Source organism: Pantherophis guttatus, chromosome 1 (genome assembly GCF_059756535.1).
Source record: "Pantherophis guttatus breed Tessera chromosome 1, ASM5975653v1, whole genome shotgun sequence".
NCBI lineage: Eukaryota > Metazoa > Chordata > Lepidosauria > Squamata > Colubridae > Pantherophis > Pantherophis guttatus.
Window position 1 is genome coordinate 65625708 of NC_142063.1, and position 23350 is coordinate 65649057.

General features: G+C 33.1%; 1 protein-coding gene across 4 annotated transcripts in view; it reads right to left on the reverse strand.

The window, feature by feature from the left end:
• Positions 1-576: 576 nt before the first annotated feature.
• Positions 577-23350, reverse strand: part of FMN1 (formin 1) — a 124745-nt gene continuing 101971 nt past the window's right edge. For 3 of the 4 annotated variants that reach the window (XM_060687457.2, XM_060687456.2, XM_034417912.3), the window contains 5 exons: positions 19250-19342; positions 12056-12107; positions 10833-10982; positions 4586-4670; positions 577-3158 (listed from right to left, as the gene is read on the reverse strand). In XM_060687457.2, coding sequence (XP_060543440.2) covers positions 3114-3158; positions 4586-4670; positions 10833-10982; positions 12056-12107; positions 19250-19342 — 425 coding nt within the window. In that variant the 3' untranslated portion in view covers positions 577-3113. Of the gene's footprint in view, positions 3159-4516; positions 4671-10832; positions 10983-12055; positions 12108-19249; positions 19343-23350 lie in introns of those variants that run through there. The other variant, XM_087875397.1, reaches the window with a different exon arrangement.

Below are 23350 nucleotides of genomic sequence, written 5' to 3' on the forward strand. Positions count from 1 at the left end.
ATTCCTTTTCTACAAAATACGTTTCTACTCCTGTTTTTCCTATTCCAACAACTTGGGTGAAACATGGAAAATGATACATAGAATATCATCTTTCTTTTGTTCTTCTGTATTGACATTGAAATAATGCAGATTATGATAACATGTCTTCCAGTTTGCAAAATAAATAGATTCGTTCTAAAATGTTACAAAATAACATTAAGTGGGATTTCATCTATTAGTTGCAAAATATAAACAGATAGAGTTTGGTGTTCTTTTTGTCATGTTAATTTTTTAACTGAAAATGGCAAGCTGCCATATATTTGCACAGTAAAGAGTAACGACACTGAATTATACTAAATAAAATTTAATTAACCACTAAGTCTCTTTCTCTCTCCGTCTCAGCATAAATTACCATGTTTTTCCTTTTTCTTACTTGAGTGTTTAAAGGTCCTGTAACAAAGCAACCGTTACCCACTTCTAGTTTTGGAATTTGAATGGGATTGTGAGTTTAAAATTTGCAACTGATAGACTCAGAAGCATTTTGTTTACTTATGGATAGTTGTTAAATCTTAGAAGCAAAAGATTTGACATTGTATATGGCAAATAAAACAGTTTGCGAAGCGGGAAATTTATTATATTATGTGCGTAACTACTTGATAGTTTAGTGAACTTTCACAAAACTAAAATTCTTTATTACATGTTACACAACCCATTTTAATTTTCTCAATTTATTGTATTGGTTTCTGTTCACGACAGGGAAAAATACGTCATGTTTCTGTCTAAGAGGAAAATAATATTTTGCTGTTCACTACTAACATCAACAATAGTTCTTGTTGCGAACCGTTTAACTATGTATTCTACAAATGTCATGTTTCAATAGCAATCATAATAGATACACTTTAGAGCCCTTTTCCTTAATTGTGCAAAAGTTACATATTGCATATTTGATTTTTTTTTCTTTACAGTTAATGAATTACTTTTAATGACATGCATTCACTTAACCCAAGTCTTTATTATCATGCAGGCAGCGGTCTTTTTCTTTTACATTTTTTTTGTTGTTCATCATACCCTCTGTGGCTTCATCATAATTCAAGACGAAATGCACTTTTCTTATATTTTTAAAAGATGGGACATTTTGAGGAACAAAAAAAATGCTTTGTTGTGTTTCTGATCATGCAAAGCATCCCTGAAAAAGGAGAAAAGGCAGATGCCATGAGGACCCACATTGTTGAGGGCAATATGCTGACTCCGTAAACCGCTTAAAGAGGGCTAGAAAGCACTGTGAAGTGCTATATAAGTGCTATTGATATGAGGATGACATATCAACAATCTTTCTTCAATTCCCTGCAGTAAGAGAGTTGGAAAACCACGCCACTCAGATTCAGTGGCACGTCTTTCTTTGAGATAAGAAGGAGAAATATTTTTCATGCTACTTCTAGACCACAGAACCCTGATTATAGCCACTCAGAGTCACCTTATCAGTGAGATGCGTGGCATATAAATTTAATAAATAAATAAATAAATAAAATAAAAACTACCAACTTCTGAGTCCACATTTTCTTCAGCTGTTGAGTCAACAACTTTGGCCTATGCTTCATTACTTTTTAACATTATGCTATTTTTAACCTAATTATTATTACAACCCCTCCTTGTTTAGCGGCTACCTTGTTTAGTGACAGTCTGTAAATAAGACAGTAGTAATAAATTAATAAATTAGTCAGTTTTTGGCTAATATGGGTATTTAAGCCCAAATGTCCGCAACGGACAAAAACACATGCTGGCGTGAGAGTAAGGCTGGCATTGCTGCACAGCAAAACTTTTCCTAAACGAGGTTGTAGCACCCAGAAATCTTTGCAATCTCTTTCTCTTGTCATGTGGCTTGCTTTGCAACCATTTAGCTTCTGATATAGGACATGAATTGCATTTTAATTTTATTATTTATTGATTTCAATTATACTTTTTAATTCTAAGCTGCCCTTCATACAAGTTTTTACAGCATGAAAAATGGGAGATCAATGCTGTCTTTTTTCTTAATCTAGGCAACGATACACACACACACACACACACACACACACAGACACACACACACCAGTAGTGGGTTTCAAATCCTGTCGCTACTGGTTTGCTCGTGGGTGCGTGCACGCTTGCGCGCAATGCTTCTGCGCATGCACAGAAGCATCTGGGTGGGTGGAGCCTCCCGCCACTGCTGCTACCGGTTCGCCCTATCTGGGGGCGAACCGGTAGCAACCCACCACTGACACACACACACACATATATAATGTAAGTAGAAAATGTGTTTGTATATAAGTGCACACTCTGTTCCAGACACATGCATACTTACAGAATTATGTAGAAATATCTAAACACTGGTTATATCAAAATGTTAACTGTTAAAGAATATAGGCTTTGCTTTAGAATAATTACAAATAATGGAAACAGTTTTTACACAGCATCCAATTAAATGATTATAAATAATGTATTGTTGAAAACTGCTATCTGAACCTCATCTAGATATGCAACTTCTTCATTTTACCATTTTACCATTAAAATAGGAACAAAACTCAATACATTAGTCGATACAAGTGCAGCATACATTTTGATATTCTCTCTCCATATCTGCAAAAAATGTATTTCTATTCCTGTGCATAGATTGAGCTTCTTATAAAAATAATTATAATAAAATATAGAAGATAAACTTAATCCTTTGAATGCCATAAAAATAATTTTAAGCAGACACCAATTCAGCAAATCTTCAATAGACTTATATTAGCCATCCCATACATCTGTTGCAGATGATATAAAGCTATTTATTTCCCTGCCTAAAATCCAGATTTGCTCTTCCATACTAGTGCACTTTGCATAGAGACGTTCTTCGCTTTTAAGAAAACCATTTGGTTTCAACCACATAAGAAACAGTTACTGGGGAACCCTTCCTAATTCCCATGTAAACAAACTTCTTAGCCTTCCCTTGCTTGTATAAACCAAGGGATTGAAAAGTCTTTGGTGGATTGTCGGAAGAAAAAAGCAAAACAGAACTTCATCTAAAATAAGGTGCTCCCAAAGGGAAGGGGCAATGTGTAGCATCATCAAGGTCATACTCTCGTTGGTTTTTGTTTTGTTTTGGGGGTCTTCTTTCAGTTGGGAGGCACCCCGGCTTCTTTCTGACGTAGTCTTTCTTTCTGTTGTTTAAGAGAAAAGGAGTTTATTATCATTCTTTGCTTTAGTTTCCCATCTGTTTTCAAACTGCAGAGAGTATATGGTTTAGGCCAAAAGAATGGAGCAATTTGAAACCAGAGTAGACATAAGCTTCTCCCTCCCTCCATTTTCTCCAGAAAATTAATTCCTGAAGTGCCACACTAAGACAGGAAGGATATGTTTTTAAAGCAAGTATAGATCAAAAACCCTGTACATTTAGTCAACGGTGTATGTCTGTAAAAATTACAAATGTGAAATAAACACAGACGTTTAAAAGTTGTAGAAGTAAAAAAGAAAGAGTAACGGCATGATTTGAAGCCAGCTACTTGTAGGGATTTTCCATTCCTTTTCCTTCAAAAATGAGAATTTTACACAGTCCATACGGTGAACCCAGTGGTGAAATCCAATTTTTTTTACTCCCGGTTCTGTGGGCATGGCTTGGTGGGCGTGGTGTGGCTTGGTGGGTGTGGCTTGGCCATGGCTTGGTGGGCGTGGCAGGGGAAGGATACTGCAAAATCTCCATTCCCACCCCACTCCTGGGGGAAGGATATTGCAAAATCTCCATTCCCACCCCACTCCTGGGGCCAGCCAGAGATGGTATTTGCCGGTTCTCCAAACTACTCAAAATTTCCGCTACCGGTTCTCCAGAACCTGTCAGAACCTGCTGGATTTCACCCCTGGGTGAACCGCATGATACCATAACTGTAGACCAGACCAAATACAAACTCGCTAGCCATACATTATCATATACTATTTTGGATAATAGTATATGATTTAATTTGCTATTAAACTAATTAATAGCAAACTCTCTTTTGATTTCATATACATGCTCAACATCAGATTGTCCCGAAAATAAATAGTCATATCTTTGTTACTAAATTGGATTCAGTTCCCTGTAGCTTGCTGGTATCTGTATTTAGCATCTACATGCAGCAAAAGAATTTTCCATCTGTCTACATAAAAAAGACAGTAGCCAATACTGGACAAAATCCAGCAATCCAGAACTTGTTCTTAAATAAATTAAAATGACAAATTTAGAGGACATTTTACAGGAATGTGCTATTAATTATCTTTTCTATCTACAGTGTCATATTAATATTACAGAAATGGAAAGAATCTTGAAAGGCAAAAACAATGCCAAGGATGAGTTAATGCAGCAGGAAAGGATGCCCATGCTCAATTGACATTCAGATTATTTTTTTATACAGAAACATGTTAAGATCTACAATGATTTTGTAAGCTGGCTCCAAGATATAATGCCATTGCAGGAGAAAGCCTTTAGGACACCCATCCCAAAATTGAAAATACATACTTGCTTTTCAATAGATTAACTACATAAGAATTAACTAAAACTTCCAGCTCTAATTAAAACAGAACCAGAAATCAGAATCACAATAAGAATGTAACATACCAGACTAGCAGTTGGATTGATTTTCCTAGTTTCCACTTTCTTTTCTGAAGTTAACTTGCTCACTGATTGCTGAGCCATTCGGAGTCTAAAACAGAATATAAGCAAGTATTATTAGAGCTTTAAAAATTATATACCACATAAAAGTTGTTTTCCTAAATAGCTATACTTTATAAAGCAAACACACAAAATCTACACCAATTCTCTTATCTGACAATTTTGGAAAAAATATTGTCAACAATTTTTAGAACCGATATAGGACCTGACCTATTCTACATTCACTACCAGTGAGAGTTTTCCTAACAAAATGTCTTTTACTGAGATAATCATTGATCCAACCCCTTAATCATATTAGCACTGATTGGGAGCAGTTTCCCAGAGCTTCTCCATCCAATGAATTTGGGGTGTTTAATTGCAAAGCATATGTTCTATTACTGAACCATAGTCCTTCCCTTGTAAGAAAGCACCTATCAGGCCAGTATGACCTTTATCAAGGTCATTGCGATGCAGTACCAATTCCAATCAATAATGACACCAAGATGCAAATCCTGTGACATTCCAGGCATTTTGTAGTTTGTACTGAAGACATATATTAAACTGTTATACATTGGCTGTCTTGCTCTTAATTCATGGATTGTTCTTGATCTCTAATGACCATTTTGATGGTGTTCAGAAGCAAGTGGTCCACATTACAAACAAACAAACAAAAAATTGCTATGCATTCCTACTACCTGGCTCACTGAGAGATCAAACTGTAATTTTTATCTAACACTGGAATGTCTTGTTGAACAGAGTTGAGTATAAAGAAAATTTTATCCATGGAATTTAGCGGCAAAACCTAAGCTTCTTTAATAACTATTTTGGTTGAGTCAGTAGGACTATAATGTATAATACAGTTAGTTGGATTACTGGTTAGTGGCACAGAAGCTGCAATAATCTTGATTAGCTAAATTGTATCAGTTGTCCATTTCTAAGTGACATTTAAAGTAGCCCCATCAAAGTACTGTTTTATTATAAAACGTTGTCAGTCAATGGCCCAGCAGATTACTTCAGAAAATTCAGTTACTGTGAAATATAGAAACAAGAACTGCAATGCCAGTTTGACACTAATTCAAAAAAAAAAGAGAACAGAATTGTCTCCTTAATGGTTCATAAATCCTAGAAAATAATGGAAATAAGTAAGACTACCTGTGCACTTTTCGCTGCGCCCTTAAGACCCTCTTGTTCCAGAAAGCCGGACTGGCCTAATTATGATTTTTATTATGGGTGTATGTATGTTTTAATTTGCGGGCCAATTTTATATATTGATTTTAATTTGGTTTTAAATTTTATAAATCTATGTGTTTTAATATGGATATACACCACCCTGAGTCCTTCGGGAGAAGGGCAGTATAGAAATCTAATAAACTTTAAACTTTAAACTAGAATTTTCTATGGAAAAACAAACAAGCAAACACTTTTCTATAAAAAAATTAAGCACTAAAACTTTCAGTCCAAATTGTCAATATTATCGACTTTGGAGAGAGGCATTTTTAAAATCTAAATGTTTTTATAGTAGGTCAAATATCAAACACATATATAGTCACTTACACTTATTACCCAATTCAATATGATTAACAAAAGTGCATATTTTGTAATTACAAACATTAAATAAAATTGTTCACATGTTAACAATGTTAACCAGCTTTAAAATATTTTTTTGCTATTTGCTAGTATAAAGTTTTCATCTTTTCAAGAATACCTAAGTGTTGTGTCCAGGCTGAGGATAGAAAAATGTTGCTTACTTAACCCCATGATCTCCTTTTCATTCAAAGGATCAAGGGTGGAAAGGATAGGAATTAAGGCATGAAGTGATTTGATACCAAAAGACTGATTTGGTATCAAATCCAGCAGAATGGACCTTATATAACCAGCTTCTACCACAATACATTCTCAAAACATATTAAATTCCTTATGATTAACATAATTTGGGGTATTTATAAAAAGGTTCCAACTATACTAATAAAGGAGAATATTTGTAGCTCAGGGTTGACATAAAGGGTCCTTGTTGCTCTCTGAGCTTGCTTGTTTTCTTGCAGACATTTCATTATCCAAAGTAAGTAACATCATCATGCTGATATGGAGTGCTGATTGCTCGTGGTCTTTTTGTTCTCTTTTGGGCTGGGTGATAGTCTCTTTTGCATAGTCTATATGCATGTTGTTAATGTCTGTATGTCTATTGATGACTGTTTTGACATTCAACAGGTTCCAACAATAATTGAGAGCTAGTTTTGTGGTTAAGGCATCAGGCTAGAAAACAGGAGACTGAGAGTTATAACCTCATCTTGGGTATGAAGCTGAGTGAGTGACTTTGGGCCAATCACCTTCTTCCTGTCCTAGGAAAGAGGCAATAAAAAACTACTTCTGAAAAAATCTGGCCAAGAAAACTGCAGGGATTTGCCCAAGCAGTCTCTGAGAATGACATATGACTGAAAAGGAAGAAAAAAGATCAATAACTATAATATATTATGTTAAAAGTTTTTTTTTTAAAAAGTGTTCTTAGCTTTTTCAAGGTATGTTGTTCAATAGATATAGAAATAGTTAATTTTTATTTGGCATTTATCATTACAAACTTAATGCTTGAGTCAAGTTATTTTCAGGATGTGGGTCTGTGTGCAATTACTTTTGAAAATTAATATACATAAATATTGTTTTAGGCTGAGTTCATGCATAACATCAAACCATGATTTGTCACCATGAGAATAAATTTATAGGGAATAAAGTAAGTATAACAGAAATAAGTCTGTTATAATTACAAATAATTTTGTAATTAACTGCATATTTCAAACCATGATTACAGAATAACCTAGTGTTTTTCAACCTGACAACTTAAGATGGGGAGGGCTTCAGTTCTCAGAATTCCCCAGCCAGCTATCTTCCAGTTGAAATCCATTCTTTTTGAAGTTTCCAAGTTTGAGAAACACTGGACTAGATTGTTACAGGTACTATATAGAGCCGTGATGGCTAACCTTTTCCAAACCGAGTGCCCAAAGTGCGCACGTGCGCCCGAACCCCCAAAATGCAATGTTCTCCACGCATGCTCCATGCTCCCATGCATGCACATCCACTGCGCGCCCCTGCCCCCCTGCGCATGCACGGCAGAGACCCAAAGACCAGCTGGCCGGCGGGAGGCGGGTGTGCACGTGTGCAGTGGAGCTGAACTGGGGCAACGGCTCGCGTGCCATAGGTTCGCCATTACAGATATAGAGGAATGAACATTTACACTTCAAGAAGAAAAAATCAGCTGTTTGAATATGATATTTTAGAATTTTCTGACATTCATAGGGTAATATGAATGGGATATGATTTATTTGCTCATGACAGAAGGTTTGATGAAAAAGAATTGAATAAAGTTTTTTTTTTAAGTAATGCTACTGCTTCTTTTCTGATAACCCTGCCTCTCATTAGTAGGTTGAGATTATTTTTCTCTAGAGCATGGGGGAGATGGTGGAAGAAATTTTTCTCCACTTTGACAGACTAAAACTTGAATACTTTCCTATCTTAAAAGAAAAATTCTATGTGTAAAGAATATATATATATATATATATATATATATATATATATAGCAAGCAACTTAAAGCCACTTTAAGACATGTTTTTTTTTTTTTTAATTAGATTTATATGCCGCCCTTCTCCGGAGACTCAGGGCGGCTTACAATGCGTTAAGCAATAGCCTTCATACTTTTGTATATTTTTTTTATACAAAGTCAGCTTATTGCCCCCACAAACTGGGTCCTCAATTTACCTACCTTAGAAAGGATGGAAGGCTGAGTCAACCTTGAGCCTGGGGAGATTCGAACTTGCAATAATTGCAGACAGCTGAATGTTAATAACAGGCTTTTAGTCTGTTGAGCTATCCAGGCTCCAGACTTCAATTCCCAGAAGTCATGATTCTGGGAGTTGAAGTCCACCCAACTTAAATTTGCTGAGGTTGCAAAACACTGGAGTGTTTCAAGAGTAGAACAACACAGATGGAGTTTCCCAATTAATTCCTAATTAATCCTACTGAACCACACTGTTTATATGAGTATCCTTTCTAAAAATCAATATCTGTTACTGATCTTGAAAAGAAGGCCTGATAAGGATTTGCTTGTGTTTCTCCTGACTTGCCCTTGTTCTTCATGTGGCTGCTGGTGGCAGTGATGAAATCTTTGTGTGCCATTTCAAGGGCAAATTGCAAGCAGCTTCTATTATGGCTAATTTCAAGTCTAGGAGGACTTCCCCTTCCCTGACATTTTCTTTCTGAGCAGAAAAACTGACTGCTGCTTAAGATTGTTGCCTGTGATGAAAGACACCAATGACCCACAATGTTTGCACACCTCCTTGTATAAAAAGTATAGCAATTTACTGAATTATCCACATCTGCATCTAATTTAAAATAGCTGCTTAAGCAAACGTATGCTTCTAATATTGGACAATTAACATTGTTATGTTGAATGCCAGCTACTTATGTGGCAAGTTGTTCATTTAGGCTCAAGAATAGTAATGTAGTCTTTGCTTGTTTAATATAAGGGACACCCCACACACATACAGACATGCCTTAAATGTTTTGAGTAATTGTTAGCTTCCATCTAGCTTTTCACCAAATGTTACATGAAAAAGGGGATGCTTGTCTGCAAAATTTGTGTTCATTCCCAGTAAGCTACTATATTCCCTACTTTGTATTTCTGTGGCAAATAATCCCATAATATGTTGCTTTCCATTTCCCATTTTAAAATAGAAGCTGGTGTCTATTTAACAATAGAATCTGTTGGGTTTGGCAACAAATACATCTAAATAAATATTCAAAAATTAGAATTGAACTCAACGTTATCATTTTATCGTTTCCACTCAGATATTTTACATATATGCTACAAAAGTTGATTACAAATAATATAATTTATTAGGAAGCATGAGTGTGACTAACAATATACAACAGAAGTTTTTAGTTTTTTTCAGGCAACACCACCTTTTTTAAAAAAATCCCACTACCCTGATCAAGAATCAAAGTCCAAACAATAGAAAATTGGCTGACTTAAATTAACTTTTTTTTAATGCGTGTATTAGTCTCTCACAGAACCACAATAAATTCTTGCAAAACCCATGGGGTTCCATAGAACATAATTTTTAAAAAAGGAAGGAAGGAAGGAAGGAAGGAAGGAAGGAAGGAAGGAAGGAAGGAAGGAAGGAAGGAAGGAAGGAAGGAAGGAAGACTATATATACCAGAAAGTTGCAAATGAGACCTACTTCAAAATATAATAATGTGGAGTGCTCCAGAAGTACAAGTTTCTAGCCATGTCTTCTTCTAGAATATTTATTCCATTTCCCTTCCCTAAAACTAAGCATGCCCAGTCATCATTAGGCTGGGTTCAGGAAGAGGAAGTGTTCTACTTCTGCAAACTTTCAAATCACTCCAAGACTGTTTTATGAGGAATGAGCATGGGGTTAATTTGGCTGTATAAGAAGTGAGAGTCATAAACGTGAATTTAATAGGAAGGGGGAAGGAAAATGAAATGTAGCAAGACCACTGGACTGGAAAACATTTAATATTATAATATGTAATTTAAAATGTGTTACGTTTTTAACATAAATTGTTATGTGTACAGTAATAAAATCATTAAATAATCATCCCAATCTCCCCCCTTTAAACCTTCAAACAGTTCAAATCTTAACACAAAAAAGGGTTTTAACTAAAAACTAATAAAATCAGGAAATGATAGAACATGGCACGGCATGGAGTTTGATCTCCACAGCAGGATACCAAGGAATAATGCTGTAAATTCAGTATAGGATTTTGACACTGTGCTAAATGGAGACTGAATCCCACAGGCTTCCCTTTGATGCAAGTGTGGACATATTAACTTCACTTTTGTTTGTCAGTGCTGTCTGCAACACCAATATTGCCTCACTTAAAGTTGTCCAACATGAAAATGCAAAGAGAAGCAATCTGTTCCAAATTAGCACAGCTCCTCTTTCATTTCACTAGCTAGCAATTGGAAGGGGTTAAGAAAGTGTAATTTATCAGATTATATGTGTTTATCTTTTTGTGGGGACAGCATCCCTTTGGTCAATTTTCCTAGGCACCCTGAGGGAATAATCTTTCCTTGAGGTCCATTTGATCTCAAAGAAAACAATGACGCCTGAGAAATACAGGAGTATAATTTGTTGAGTTTGAAAAAGAACAGCTCCCCAGACTTCTAAAATGGTATTAATGGCTTTATTAGAACCTTACCTTTCTTTGGAAATATTTTTGTTCTCCCGTTTCCAAATAGCCTTAAACTCACTGCAGAATTCATGCCAAACCATGAAAACGTAATTCGGTGTGGTCTCCTTTTCACCAGATTTTGGCTTTATTCCATAGTACTTCACCATTTCTTCAAAGCTGGAGGGGGTGGGAGAAAGGTGGACAGCACATAAACTCATTGGGGAAATTCAATGGAAATTTTGCTGGCACAGATTTCTGACTAGAAATTCCAAGCTACAAATTAAAAAAATCAGGTACAAGTAGAAACTGTACCATAAATAGAGACCAGATGCAATATATTAGCTGAATTCAGCTAAGTGAATTCAGTTGACAGATGTCTACATAGGCAATTGCAACAGAAAAAGCAAAAAACAAAAAAAAGCAAAGTGGTAAGTAAGATTTGAGAAAGAATCACATTTTAAAAACAGTTGTTTACGAAAAGGCACTGAATTGAACCATTGTACATTCCCCTAATAAATCTCTAAATAATAGGCTATTAAGTCATGGCAACCTCTTCCTAATTGAAGGTTTTCACGTATTAATATCCTGAAAATACATCATTTGACTCAGAGCAAGCACCAGAATATAGTACTACTGGAGTTACAATCTTATAGTGACTATTCCTAGGATTATTTTCATCTCTCATGTACTGTCTGCTTCTTCATTTGTGTCTTCCAAGCAAGTTGAAAGAACTTATTGCTTAAGGACAATTTAAAAGTTAAATTGGGGGTATTGAGATCTAGAACTAAGTTTCTTATACTAAAGAAGAATGTGGCTGGTGAAACTATGCATATGTTCAGTAGACATTTTGTGAGGTTTTGGATTTTTGACCTGAAAGATGATTATAAAATATTTTTAAATGCTCTTTTGGACAAATAGTAAGCTTATTATCTAGTATTGTTCCTTGATTACTATTTTCTTCTAGGAAGTGACAGAATACTCTCCATGTTTTTAACCAAACAACCTTCCTTTCATATGAAAGGACAGCTGTCACAGGAAAGCTACAACTTTTGCTTTAACTCAGTCCTGTTGGATTTCTCTGTGTACTGTATATATTTTCATCTATAATTTAATCTCCCAAAAGGTTTTAACTGTATGAAAATGCTGGAAAGAGTAATATGCATTTGAAGAAAAAAAATCCCAATCCTAATCTTATTTAAGGATATTTTTGAATTTATAATGCACAGAGTTAAGAAAACTATAGAGCTTACCACTTTTGTGCATTGTCCAGGTGACTTTTCGCTGCCTTATGTTCTTCTACAGCTGCAAAAAGCATTTTAAAATAATTTTAGAAATCTGAAAGTATGCTACATTTCAAGGGTTTTATAATTTAACACTGCTCGTAGAAAAAGGAATATTTATAGTATTAAAATGTGAATTGTAAATTAAGAAATTATGTCATCCTTGTAAACATTATAAGGAAAAGCACTGACACCCTAAAAATATGCCAGAAATACAGAGGCTGGTGTAATGCCATAGGTTCATCACAGCTTTAGTAGAAAGCCATATAAATATGCTTAATAAATGAATAAATAAAATTAAGTTTGATAGTGTATAAATGAGATTGGCTTAAATACAAAGTTGTCTTATGTAGGGTCAGAATTACAAGATTGTTCTACCACATCTCTCCTTTTGCACTGCAATCCCTGTTTTAATCTGATTAGATGTCACCCCTTTGTGGTAGATCAGACTTGGAAACCAAAATTGTGAAGACCAGAACTGCTTTTATTCTTCTCTTTAATACTATTTTATGTTTCTCCCCTCCCTGTCTTTATATATTAGAGAATAGGGGACAGAGTTACGGTATGTTAAAATATTTAAGATCCAGTCAATTTCATACCTTTTGTCCTCACCTGCCATCATTTTCACAATTTACACATGAAGAAACAAAGGAAGAAATATAAGTTGTACATGATTTCAATTACAGGGCCAACATTAGAATTTTAGTTAAAATGTTGTAAAAGAGGCACAAAAACCGAAAGCACAGATCTCTCAAGTTTCCATTCTTACTTCAGCTGAAGCAAATTTAGGCGCTAGGGAAAATAAGCAAAATATTTTACTATATCTGTTATAAATCTTAATAATGCTATTTTCATTTGTATAATACTACACATAATCTGTTTTCAACCCAGATTAATTTGGTCTATTTAGCAAACTTATGGAAGTAAACTGCTTTTAAATTATGTATAAATATTTTTGTACAAGGGCTTGCAAATCGTAAAGTGTTACTGTCCTTACACTTGAGATATTTTGAAAAATATCTTGACATTTTTCAACTACATGATGCATGAAAGTTTAAATACACTTAACAGTAACACAAAAATACTGACTATATTTATACATTCCACGCACAGAGCAAATTCAATTGTTTATTATCAGAGGTAATACAAGGAAACCAAGAAATTATGTTCTATTTAAAAATGGATAATGTTGCCTATAAATTTGTCAAAATTGTGTTGAAGGTCAGTTTACTAGGCAATTATAGCAATGAAGCCAGCAAAGTCGGTTATTATATTTTCATTTTTCTCAGATATATTTGTATATTAACAGAAAGAAGTCTTTTCAAAGAGTTTGTTTTTTTATACACTCAAGAAATGGAACATATTTTAAATTATGTTTCAGTTCATATCCTCTTTTGAAAAATAATACCAAAATAAATTGAGACCAATGATACTATATGTCTCAAAACTCAGTATTTTTCTTGGAAACAACTCCAAAAATGATTTTTTTCAAATATGATTTTCTTGCATTCACATTATTAATCAATCATTATACCCCAACTGTGGTTAAACATGGTAACTTTTTAAACAAAGTATTATTTAACATAACAAGAAAGAATATTTTTCATTTGCTTGTATTCCAAAGAAAACAGAAAGAGTAATCTTTCTGAGATTGTTAAATACAGGCAAACAATTTAAGAAACTGGAAAATTGGTTTTAATCTCTTTTAAACAGAATATGTATGAAACCAATCTGTTCAGCTTTTGAAAAAATAAACCAGACAGACTACACTTTTCCGTATAAAAATGAAGGATTTTTTTTTTTTATGGAGGCAGGGGTGGAGAGTTTAGTGTGCTCAGAAGTATGATGAATTATGTTAATAAGAATAGGAAACAGGTCTTCTCTAAAACAAGAAATTGTCACAAATACCGAGCAAATAAGCATATTGGGTAATACTGAGTTGCAAAAATCGATTACTGTACATGAACCTAACTTTAAAAAAAGCTTATGGTTGTGGTTATTTGAGTTGTTTTAGAAAATAAAAACCCACACAGCATTACTTCCTCCTGTGGGATGCTTAGAATGATTTATGAAGCTGAGGTTATATTTTATACATTGAACTTAGTAAAGATTGATTTCATGCAATCAGGTAAGACTTTAGGAATATAATATGTACAGCAGCCTCTTGCACTTAAGATATAGTTTTCTACAGTGCTGGAAGGGAGAATGGATTAAAGAATTCTCTTCATTAGGATATTTTCGTTTTACAAATAAACATTTCAGGTGGTTGGGAGCATATTCATTTTAAAGGCACAGCAGGAAAATGGCAAAATTGAAAGTAATTTTCTATGGATTTGTGTAGACTTTTTCACACTGTGAATTGCTTCATCTCATTTATTACCTTTCTATTGCTGGTAATGAATTATTCTGCCACATAGTCTTTTAGATCAGAATTAGCATCAGAATTGTAGAGTTTGTGACAGATATTGGAGCAAGAAAGTTATAAGAAGAAATATATGTGTGTTTTATATGGAACATCTGTTTCTTTGCACAAAACATTAAAAAATAATAGGAATTAAAATATAATAATATAGTAAAATATTTTTTAGAATTTAAAAAATAAAGCATATCTTTAAAAAATGATTTTGACAGCTTCCCATTTTATAAATTAATATTTTAAAAAGAACAGGAGAAGGAACAGCATCTACCGGTATGTACAGTTTAGTGTTAGAAGACTATTGCAGTAGGTTTTGGTTCAGTAAAATTGTCAAACTTGAAATTCTAATCTGTATACAAAATTAGACCATGGACAAATGTTTCTCCTATTGGTTAGTTCTATATATAAATATCAAAGCAATAAATGTATTCATAAACAAGGATGGTAAATAATATAATCTCACTGAAAAGATAGGTACTTCTTAATCCCAATATGATTTCCTCAATTCCATATGATGAAAACTCCCAAATTTAGTGGTCATGAAGACTCAATAATCTGAAGCTGAGATGGACATTATCTGGAATTGGTTGGAATCTGCCCTAAATTAGTTTGAACAGAGCAGTGTCTAAATCAATTAAATTAAATTAAATTAAATTAATTAATTAGATTTAGTTACATTATACTTCACTCTTCTCCAAGCTGATGGAAAATTCTACTTGTTTACCCAATACATCTGAAGAGAGTCAGAATGGGAAAGGTTGGTTTAACTTTCCCCTTTTAATACATTTTTGATCCTGTGTTTACATTTTTAATTTATGTTGCTAATCTGTTTAATCATACGTTTGTGCAAGAAATCTCTGAAACTTGTCATTTTCCCCAGCTTTGGGTTGAGATGGGTCTCATCCTCTTAAAGAATTATATCTGTTTGAGGAATTGTCTTTTCCAGACATATATAGTGTGTACTTTTCACAACTTTTTTCTAATGTTGTATGTTGTCTTTTGGAGTTGGGTGACCTTCTAAACCCCTAATTAATGAATTAAGTAAATAAGAAATATAAGTAAAATAATGTACTTTTCACTGCTAAGGAAAACATCTTGTTGCCTGTTTCTACTTTCTTGCTTCTCAACCACTAAGTGTGTTATATAGTTTTAAATCTAGGCTGAAATGCTTGCTCATCTACACGGACCTAAATTGTAATGAATACACGTATGTGTTAACTACTGTGTATCTTATAATACACCATAATACTAAAAACTATAGATGAAAATTTCTGTAAATCTAAACAGTTTGAATATGAGATCTCAACTGGCCAGCAATCAATTTTCATTGATGATCAAGAAAATCTCAGTTCACATATAAATAACTTTCAACAAGGAGGCTTATAAATGCAAAGATCATATTGTGTAGTCTTTCTGTGGATAGTATAAACAGTATTATAAGTGTTGGTTTTCTATATATTTTCCAACACTTAAGGAGAACCATGGACATGGATCTGCATAAAATATTATATTAAAAATTATATTGACTTTAAGAAAATTCAATAAAGCCTATTAATCTGGAATAAAATTCTATACATTATCACAAATAATTCTGATGTAACTTGGGATCATTTCTATTCCCAAAAATAATTCTAAATTTACTTGAAGAAAATTATGTGTTAATTTCAAAGCAAACAGAAGATACAGTCTGCTATTTTAAACTGGAACACCCAACCTATATTACTCACTGCATTTCTATTACTTATGTATATATTTTCTATAGATTGCATTTAGATCTATTATTTATATTGATTTATAGTGACCTTTTGCTTCCAATAGCAACTGCTTGAGCATACAAACATTCTTGAAAAAAGAAAACATCTGTATGATCACATCTAAATAAGAGTTGTGATATTCCAGGATAATTGTTCTAACTCTGGCACTCCTAATATTTTTCCAGTTGCCTGCAGCTGTTGTAATTCATGGGTATGGAAAGAAAGAGAAAAATGTCTATGTATGAAGCAATGAAAATCATGAACACAATAAATGTTTGGTTATCATTGGAATTTTGAAAACATGGAAATTATGATTTTTAAAACTATTCTTTGTCTCATTAAAAACACAGATCATAGATGAAAGAAATTATGCACTGTGAAGCATATTCCTGATGATTCCAAATGACTGTTTCATTTTGTTTTTAACACTAATGAAAAATATTCACTAACTGAGACAGTAATGTAGCATATCATGCATTGCTTGACAGTTATCCAGGAGTTTCTTCCCAGACCATTCCTTTAAAAAATAAAAACAGCTGCCCTTGATATACTAGTATCTTCTGCCTTTTCTGTAACAAATCACTTAAAGTTCTTTTTATATTATATGATATTGAATATTATGTACAAAAGAGATCTTAGTGTACCAAGAGATTGAAAAATAGATCTTCAGTAAAATGAAAAATACAAACCATTTATAAGACAATGCAGTGCTTAAAAGGAAAAGCAGTGTTTTTCCAGCATTTACAAACCTAGAAAGCTGATAAAAAGTGCAATTTTGGTTTTATACTTTTTTTAAAAATGCGGTCTTTACCATCAAAATATGTGGCACTTCTAAATGTGAAAATGTGTAATTTCCCTCAAATTCCATTCAATCATTCTGTGCCACACTTTTGCTTTGTTTATTGTTTATTATATTTTTATTCTGCTCAATAACCAGATTATCTGGAGACATTGCTATTTTGCTGATGAACAGTTCTATAGTCTCAAAAGTTTGCATTCAGCTTGATGACCTGTGACTTGCCCTAAGAAAGTTACAGCGTAATATATAATATTTTTTATGTTGGAATGGGAAGAACATGAAATGTTCTGGTTTTACTTTCTCCTCTGTAATCATCATTATTATTGCTACTGAAGAGCAATTTTACTTGTATATCTTTATTAATTTCAAATTTAAAAAAAACTACATTTGGGGAGTGGTAAGAGGTGAAAAATAAGTGGCTTGAATCCCACCCAATGGAAAATTATTAAATTAAAATTTTATCTATTTTTCCATTCTGCAATTTGATATCCAATAATATCTGCAACAATATTGTCATGGTTAATCAAGAAATATTAAAATCAAAATGAGAGTATTTACAGATTTCTAAACTGAATGAAGAAAATTACCAAGATTATATATATTGGCAAGTTAAGCATGCAAAGGCACGTAATTATGCATACCATAATTATATTATGGTATAACCCTAAGCATGCATTTTCAGAATGAAATTGCACTGTTTTTCAAAGATAGTTCCAGAATTGTACTGTAAAACATTTTCTAAAATTACCAGGGAATCTGCTGAAAGAATGACACCCCTGCAGAAAAGTACAGTCTATAGAGATTAACCACACATAAATCACTCTTGGTAAATACAGTTGGTCAACCACTCATTTTTACCTAACCATTTTACATTGTGTTTATATGTACCAGATAATTTCCACACACTAAATATCATACTTCTGGTTTAATTTCCACCTATTCCTGAAGCCCTGCAATCTAACCGCCCAACCATTTTTAAAAAGTGAAATGCTCTCCTTCTGTCTGCCTTTCTTTCACTGACACACACACATGAAATAAGAGAAAGATGGATGGTTATATAGAGATCAAGGTTTAGATATAGTTTAAGATAGTTATGCCTATCCATTCAATGGGATGGTAAGCAACAGAAATGAACTTTGTGGATAGAGTTAAATAAAAATGGGGACTTTCTCCAAAGACCCAATAGGAGTTGTCAAGCATGCAGAGGAATCTTTCTGTGGAAAATGAAAAACAACCAAAATATGGCCTAATATGAGTCCCATATTGTAATTGAAAGGGTAATTCATGTGAAAAGAAGTGGCTTCTAGTTTTTTTCCCCTAGGTTGATCAATGGATTCACTTTGCAGTGGGAAACCTATTATATATATATACCTGTAAGGGGCGTGCATAAGCGCACCAGCATGCCTACCGTCCTTGTCCTAATGTTTCTTCTATTTGTATCTATTTTATGTATCCAATCCATGCTTATACTTATTACCTAATACGTTCTTGACAAAATAAATAAATAAATTATTGCTACTGAGTTTATGAGGACGCTTCGTACATGTATTACATTTCTTTTTAGAAACGTTAGTAGAGAAATAAAGTCTGTGTATATAATGGTATAGTTGCTGGATTACAAACTTATTGTACATTAAATTAGAAATACTGTAAATCTTAGTGAAGGCAGTGAGATCTTCTGTGTAAATATGTTTAGCATTATATACAAATATAAAGAATACTATGTTACCCATATAAAACCACATTAATAAATTACTGTTTCAATATATTAATACTAGTATATTGTGACTAGCATATAAAGACAATTATTATTTAATGCCAGTGACAAAAGATCCACTCAAAAAGTGAAAGAAACAAAAGTGAAAGTAGAATGATTCCAAGAAGAGAAAGTATAAATCCTATATCACAAACGATTTGAAGATAGGGAATGGAGATAAGAAAATAGGATATGGATCTACTGACTGAACTGAACTCTAAACTGAAGTTGAAGAATTATGTTTGGAATGCCCCAGAACCATGTGAAGATAAGCTAAGGTAAATGATGTAATTTCTGAAACCTGCTGAAAATGTTTTTTCACCTATATAAAGAAATGTGAACCACATTCTGCATAAATCTGAATCAATAATTAAAAGCAGATTTGTATTGAAATATATCAAGAATGGGAATGTGCTTAAACAGGTTGGACAGTATGTACCTTCACAGTAAAAATCTTCAAACTTATCCTTAAAGGGCTGAAGGTGTTCTTCAGATGATTCTCTGAAAACAACTTTCATTTGTTTTTCACAACCTACAAAAATAAACTCAGTGTTAAACAACAAAACACAAAGCCTCTAATAAAGATTAATAAATCAAATATTCTCAAACAACAGTTTATATCCTACTAATAGGAATAAATACCCACCAGAACTGTAACATACTTTACGAAAAGAATTTCTAAATTAAGAAAAACAGGCTTAAATGTCCAGTCATTTAGGTGATTTATTATGGAGTGAATTTGTAATAAAATGACTTAACGCATCTTTATGAAAAACAGTCTCCTACATAGCAACAGTCTTGCATTGTTTAGCTTCACTATCACTAACAGGCTTCGTTCCATGAAACAGAAATTTCTAGTATGAACGATTCCCAAATTAGCCTTCACTACTCACATTCATTGGAATCACTGTAAGAGAAAATAAGGCATCCACCACATTTTATAAAGTGCCAACGAGTTTCAGGAAGCAGTTTAGTAAAATAGTACAAACGATTTGAACAATAAAAAGAAACTATTCTGATGCATTCAAGAAGTAGAAATATATTGTTTCACTGCTTATCAAAAGCCTGGCTGCAACCCAGCACACACATAAGTACTTTATCAACTCAGTTCTGCTTACTTCTGAGTAAATAACTTCAATAGTTCCTTTCATTGATCTTTATATTATAAAATTATATAACTTTTTATGTTTTTATTAGTGACTTATTCACATACAAAAATATAAACATTTTCATTATGCACAGAAAATAAATACAATAAATAACAGTGAGAATAGACTTTGGCTGTTTTTGGGATGATCTGTGTAATCTAATTAATTCAATTAGCTTTAAAGCATGTGAAATGTATCTAAAGATATCAGACACTTGCTCTTGGCTTTATAGGTAGTAACATAAGAAAGAATAGTAACAATTTGATTAACACCTTTATATTTGAGTAACTTAATACTGTATATTTTTGATTTATACATATGATTTTCAATGAACAATTCTCCATGTATGTGGGTAAAGCCACCGGGACGGATGGTTTGACAGCTGCTTATTATAAACACTTGCAGTTAGAAATGGTGGGACCACTCAAAGAGTTATTTACCAACATACAATCTGGAGGAGATGTAGCCCCATCCTGGAGGACAGCTTTTATTTCTCTGATTCCAAAAGGAGGAGCAAGACCATACTCAGCCAAAAAATTATAGGCCTATATCACTTTTAAATACAGATTATAAGATTTTTGCTAAAATACTAGCAAATAGGTTAATGACAGTTATGCAACAAATGATTCATAATGATCAAACTGGTTTTATAAATGGTAGACAACTGAAGAGTAATGTAAGTCAAGTGGTTAACCTATTAGAGTATTTGGGGAAGAACAACCAAATCCCTGCGGTACTAATATTTCTTGATGCGGAGAAAGCATTTGATCGATTGAATTGGCACTTCTTATTGAAAATAATAGAATAATAGAAAAGATGCAGTTTGGAGAATATTTTACATAATCTATTAAGGCAATATATCAGAAACAAACAGCGCAAATAATAATTAATGGTAGTTTAACAGATACTTTTAATACAGAAAAAGGAACAAGACAAGGATGCCCTTGTCTCCATTATTGTTTATTTTGACTTTGGAATATTTGTTGAATAAGATACGTGGGTCGGACAAAATAAATGGAATTAAAATTAGGCAGTATGATTACAGAGTACGAGCATTCGCAGATGATTTGGTTGTTACTTTAACCCAACCATTACAGTCATTTGTAGGTTTAATGGATATAATTAAGCAATATGGGCAAGTATCTGGATTTAAAATAAATGCAGGGAAAACGAAGATAATAACTAAAAACATGACTACAAATCAAAAAGGAAGGAGAGAGGAGGGAAGGGGGGAAGGATGGGGAAAATTGTTGTAATATTTGATAAAACTTTTTAATAAAAAAACAACAAAAAACAATTTTCCATGTACATTACTACCTATAATTATGTAAGGGAATACTACAGCTCTGAACTATTTTGAAAAAGCACAAGATATGCCCAGTTTCATAGATTAAGATATCTATTGTTTTCCCAGGGGATGTTCATATTTTTGTGATGCATTTTAAAAACACAAGTCTATGTACTAGGTTCTGAAAGAAAGACTGAGGTTCTCAATATGTTTAATTTTATTTGGGGGGAGGGTTACTAGACCATTAATGCTCTAAACTGAGGACAGGTATTATGGTGTAATTCCTTTTGTCAGTTTTACTTTCTGTGTTCTCACTTATAGCTAGGGGACCTGGCCCATTTCTGACACACTGCAGTGGCACTATTATAAGCACTGGACTGGGCAATGGTGGCATTCACCAGGCTAAGAGTCAGGAAATCACTAGTGTTCCACCACTTCAGATGAAAAAGAATCACATCAAAGCTAGACTGCTTCTGTGTCTACATAATCTTGACACAAGTTAAAATCTTCATTGGTATTTGAATCAACAATATAAAGAAATTGGAACCATCAATTATGGCAGCAGTGACAGTTTGGAGAATTTGACAGTGAGACAATTTTAGAAAATAAAAAGAATAGTAATGGTCTTATTGAAAATGAAATTTCTAATGACATTTTATAATGTGTCCTCTGCATATGTAAGCTGTGCAGAAAGAATGGGGAAAATTAAATTTCTTAATTGATAATCCAATTTGTGAGAAAATGGGAGATACTCTCTGAATTAAAAGAGAAATGTTTTTACCATCTTACTTCAGAAGGTAGAAATGCACAGTGCAACATTTAGTTCTACAACTAAATGAAATGTTAATTTTTTAAAATTCCTGATCCATTTTTTTAACTTCTAAAGTTTCTTTAAATGTCACACACAGCCTAATCCTAGTCACATTAATTTTGAAGCACATAACACTGATTTCAATGTACCAATGTAAGGTGATGAATCTGGCATTTTTAATGTATTAGTTCATTAAATATATACACTGTCACATATGATCAAATTTTGGTTACAATTTTTTTTAAAAAATTCAATAATATCAACTAAAACACCCAAGATCCAATTTTAAAAAAATCATAACTAGTATTTTTAAATGTTGGCTATTGAACATTTATGTTACATGTAATATTAACAAATTATATTTATGACAAATGCTGCGCAACAGGACAGCAAGAGATCAAGCATTACATTCTGGGTCAAGACTACAACTCTGCTCTCTTGAATCTTCTCTCTAGGCCATAATTCATCAATGTTTCTGAATTAGTGTTAGAGGAAAGTTCCGGTCTTTCTGCAAAGGAATAAAACAAGCCTGGAGATCATAACTGGCATTTGGAGGAAAATACCATCTGCCAAAAAAGTAGCTCACCCATGCAATTGTTCTTCTATTTCTGATCCTCTGTTATTATGTGAAGGAAAAGCATTATTTCATATACATATTATAATTGAAATGTACACTGGAAAGTTAAACCTATAATTAGAACTTGCCTAGAGAAAATTATGCTTAAATTTTGGATGGAAGTGCAAATGTGAAATATAACTGTTATTTTTCAAAATTTGAGTATATGAACTTCCTTACTCTCCATAAATATAGTTTTGATTTTCTGTGCTCTCCCAATGAACCAAAGTTTTATTTTGTTTTCCTGGCACTGATATTTCTGGAAAATAAAGAATGATTGTCTATAACTCTAGCACAGCTAGGATTACCAGAACAGACTAAGGAGGACATGGACAATTGAAAAGAAGGACAAATGGCGGAAAAAAAGACACTGTTAAATTTCTTGGCATCTGTGAGGAAAATTACAGTGAAAACCCACAAAAAATGTTCTTAGGCCTACAGGTATATGAAATTACTTTTTCCAGCACCAGACTGTTTTTTCAATTTCAATATTTTTAGAACAAATCTTTGAATCTTTGTTTTCAAAAATATGTGCTGGTAATAATATAGAATTGATGAAGCCAAGCTTTGCAAATTTCACCATAGAAATGTATGAGTCATTTGATTTATAGATTATAGATCACAGATTTGAAGGGATTGGATTGAAGCCGATTGCTGGATTCTGGAAATAAATAATG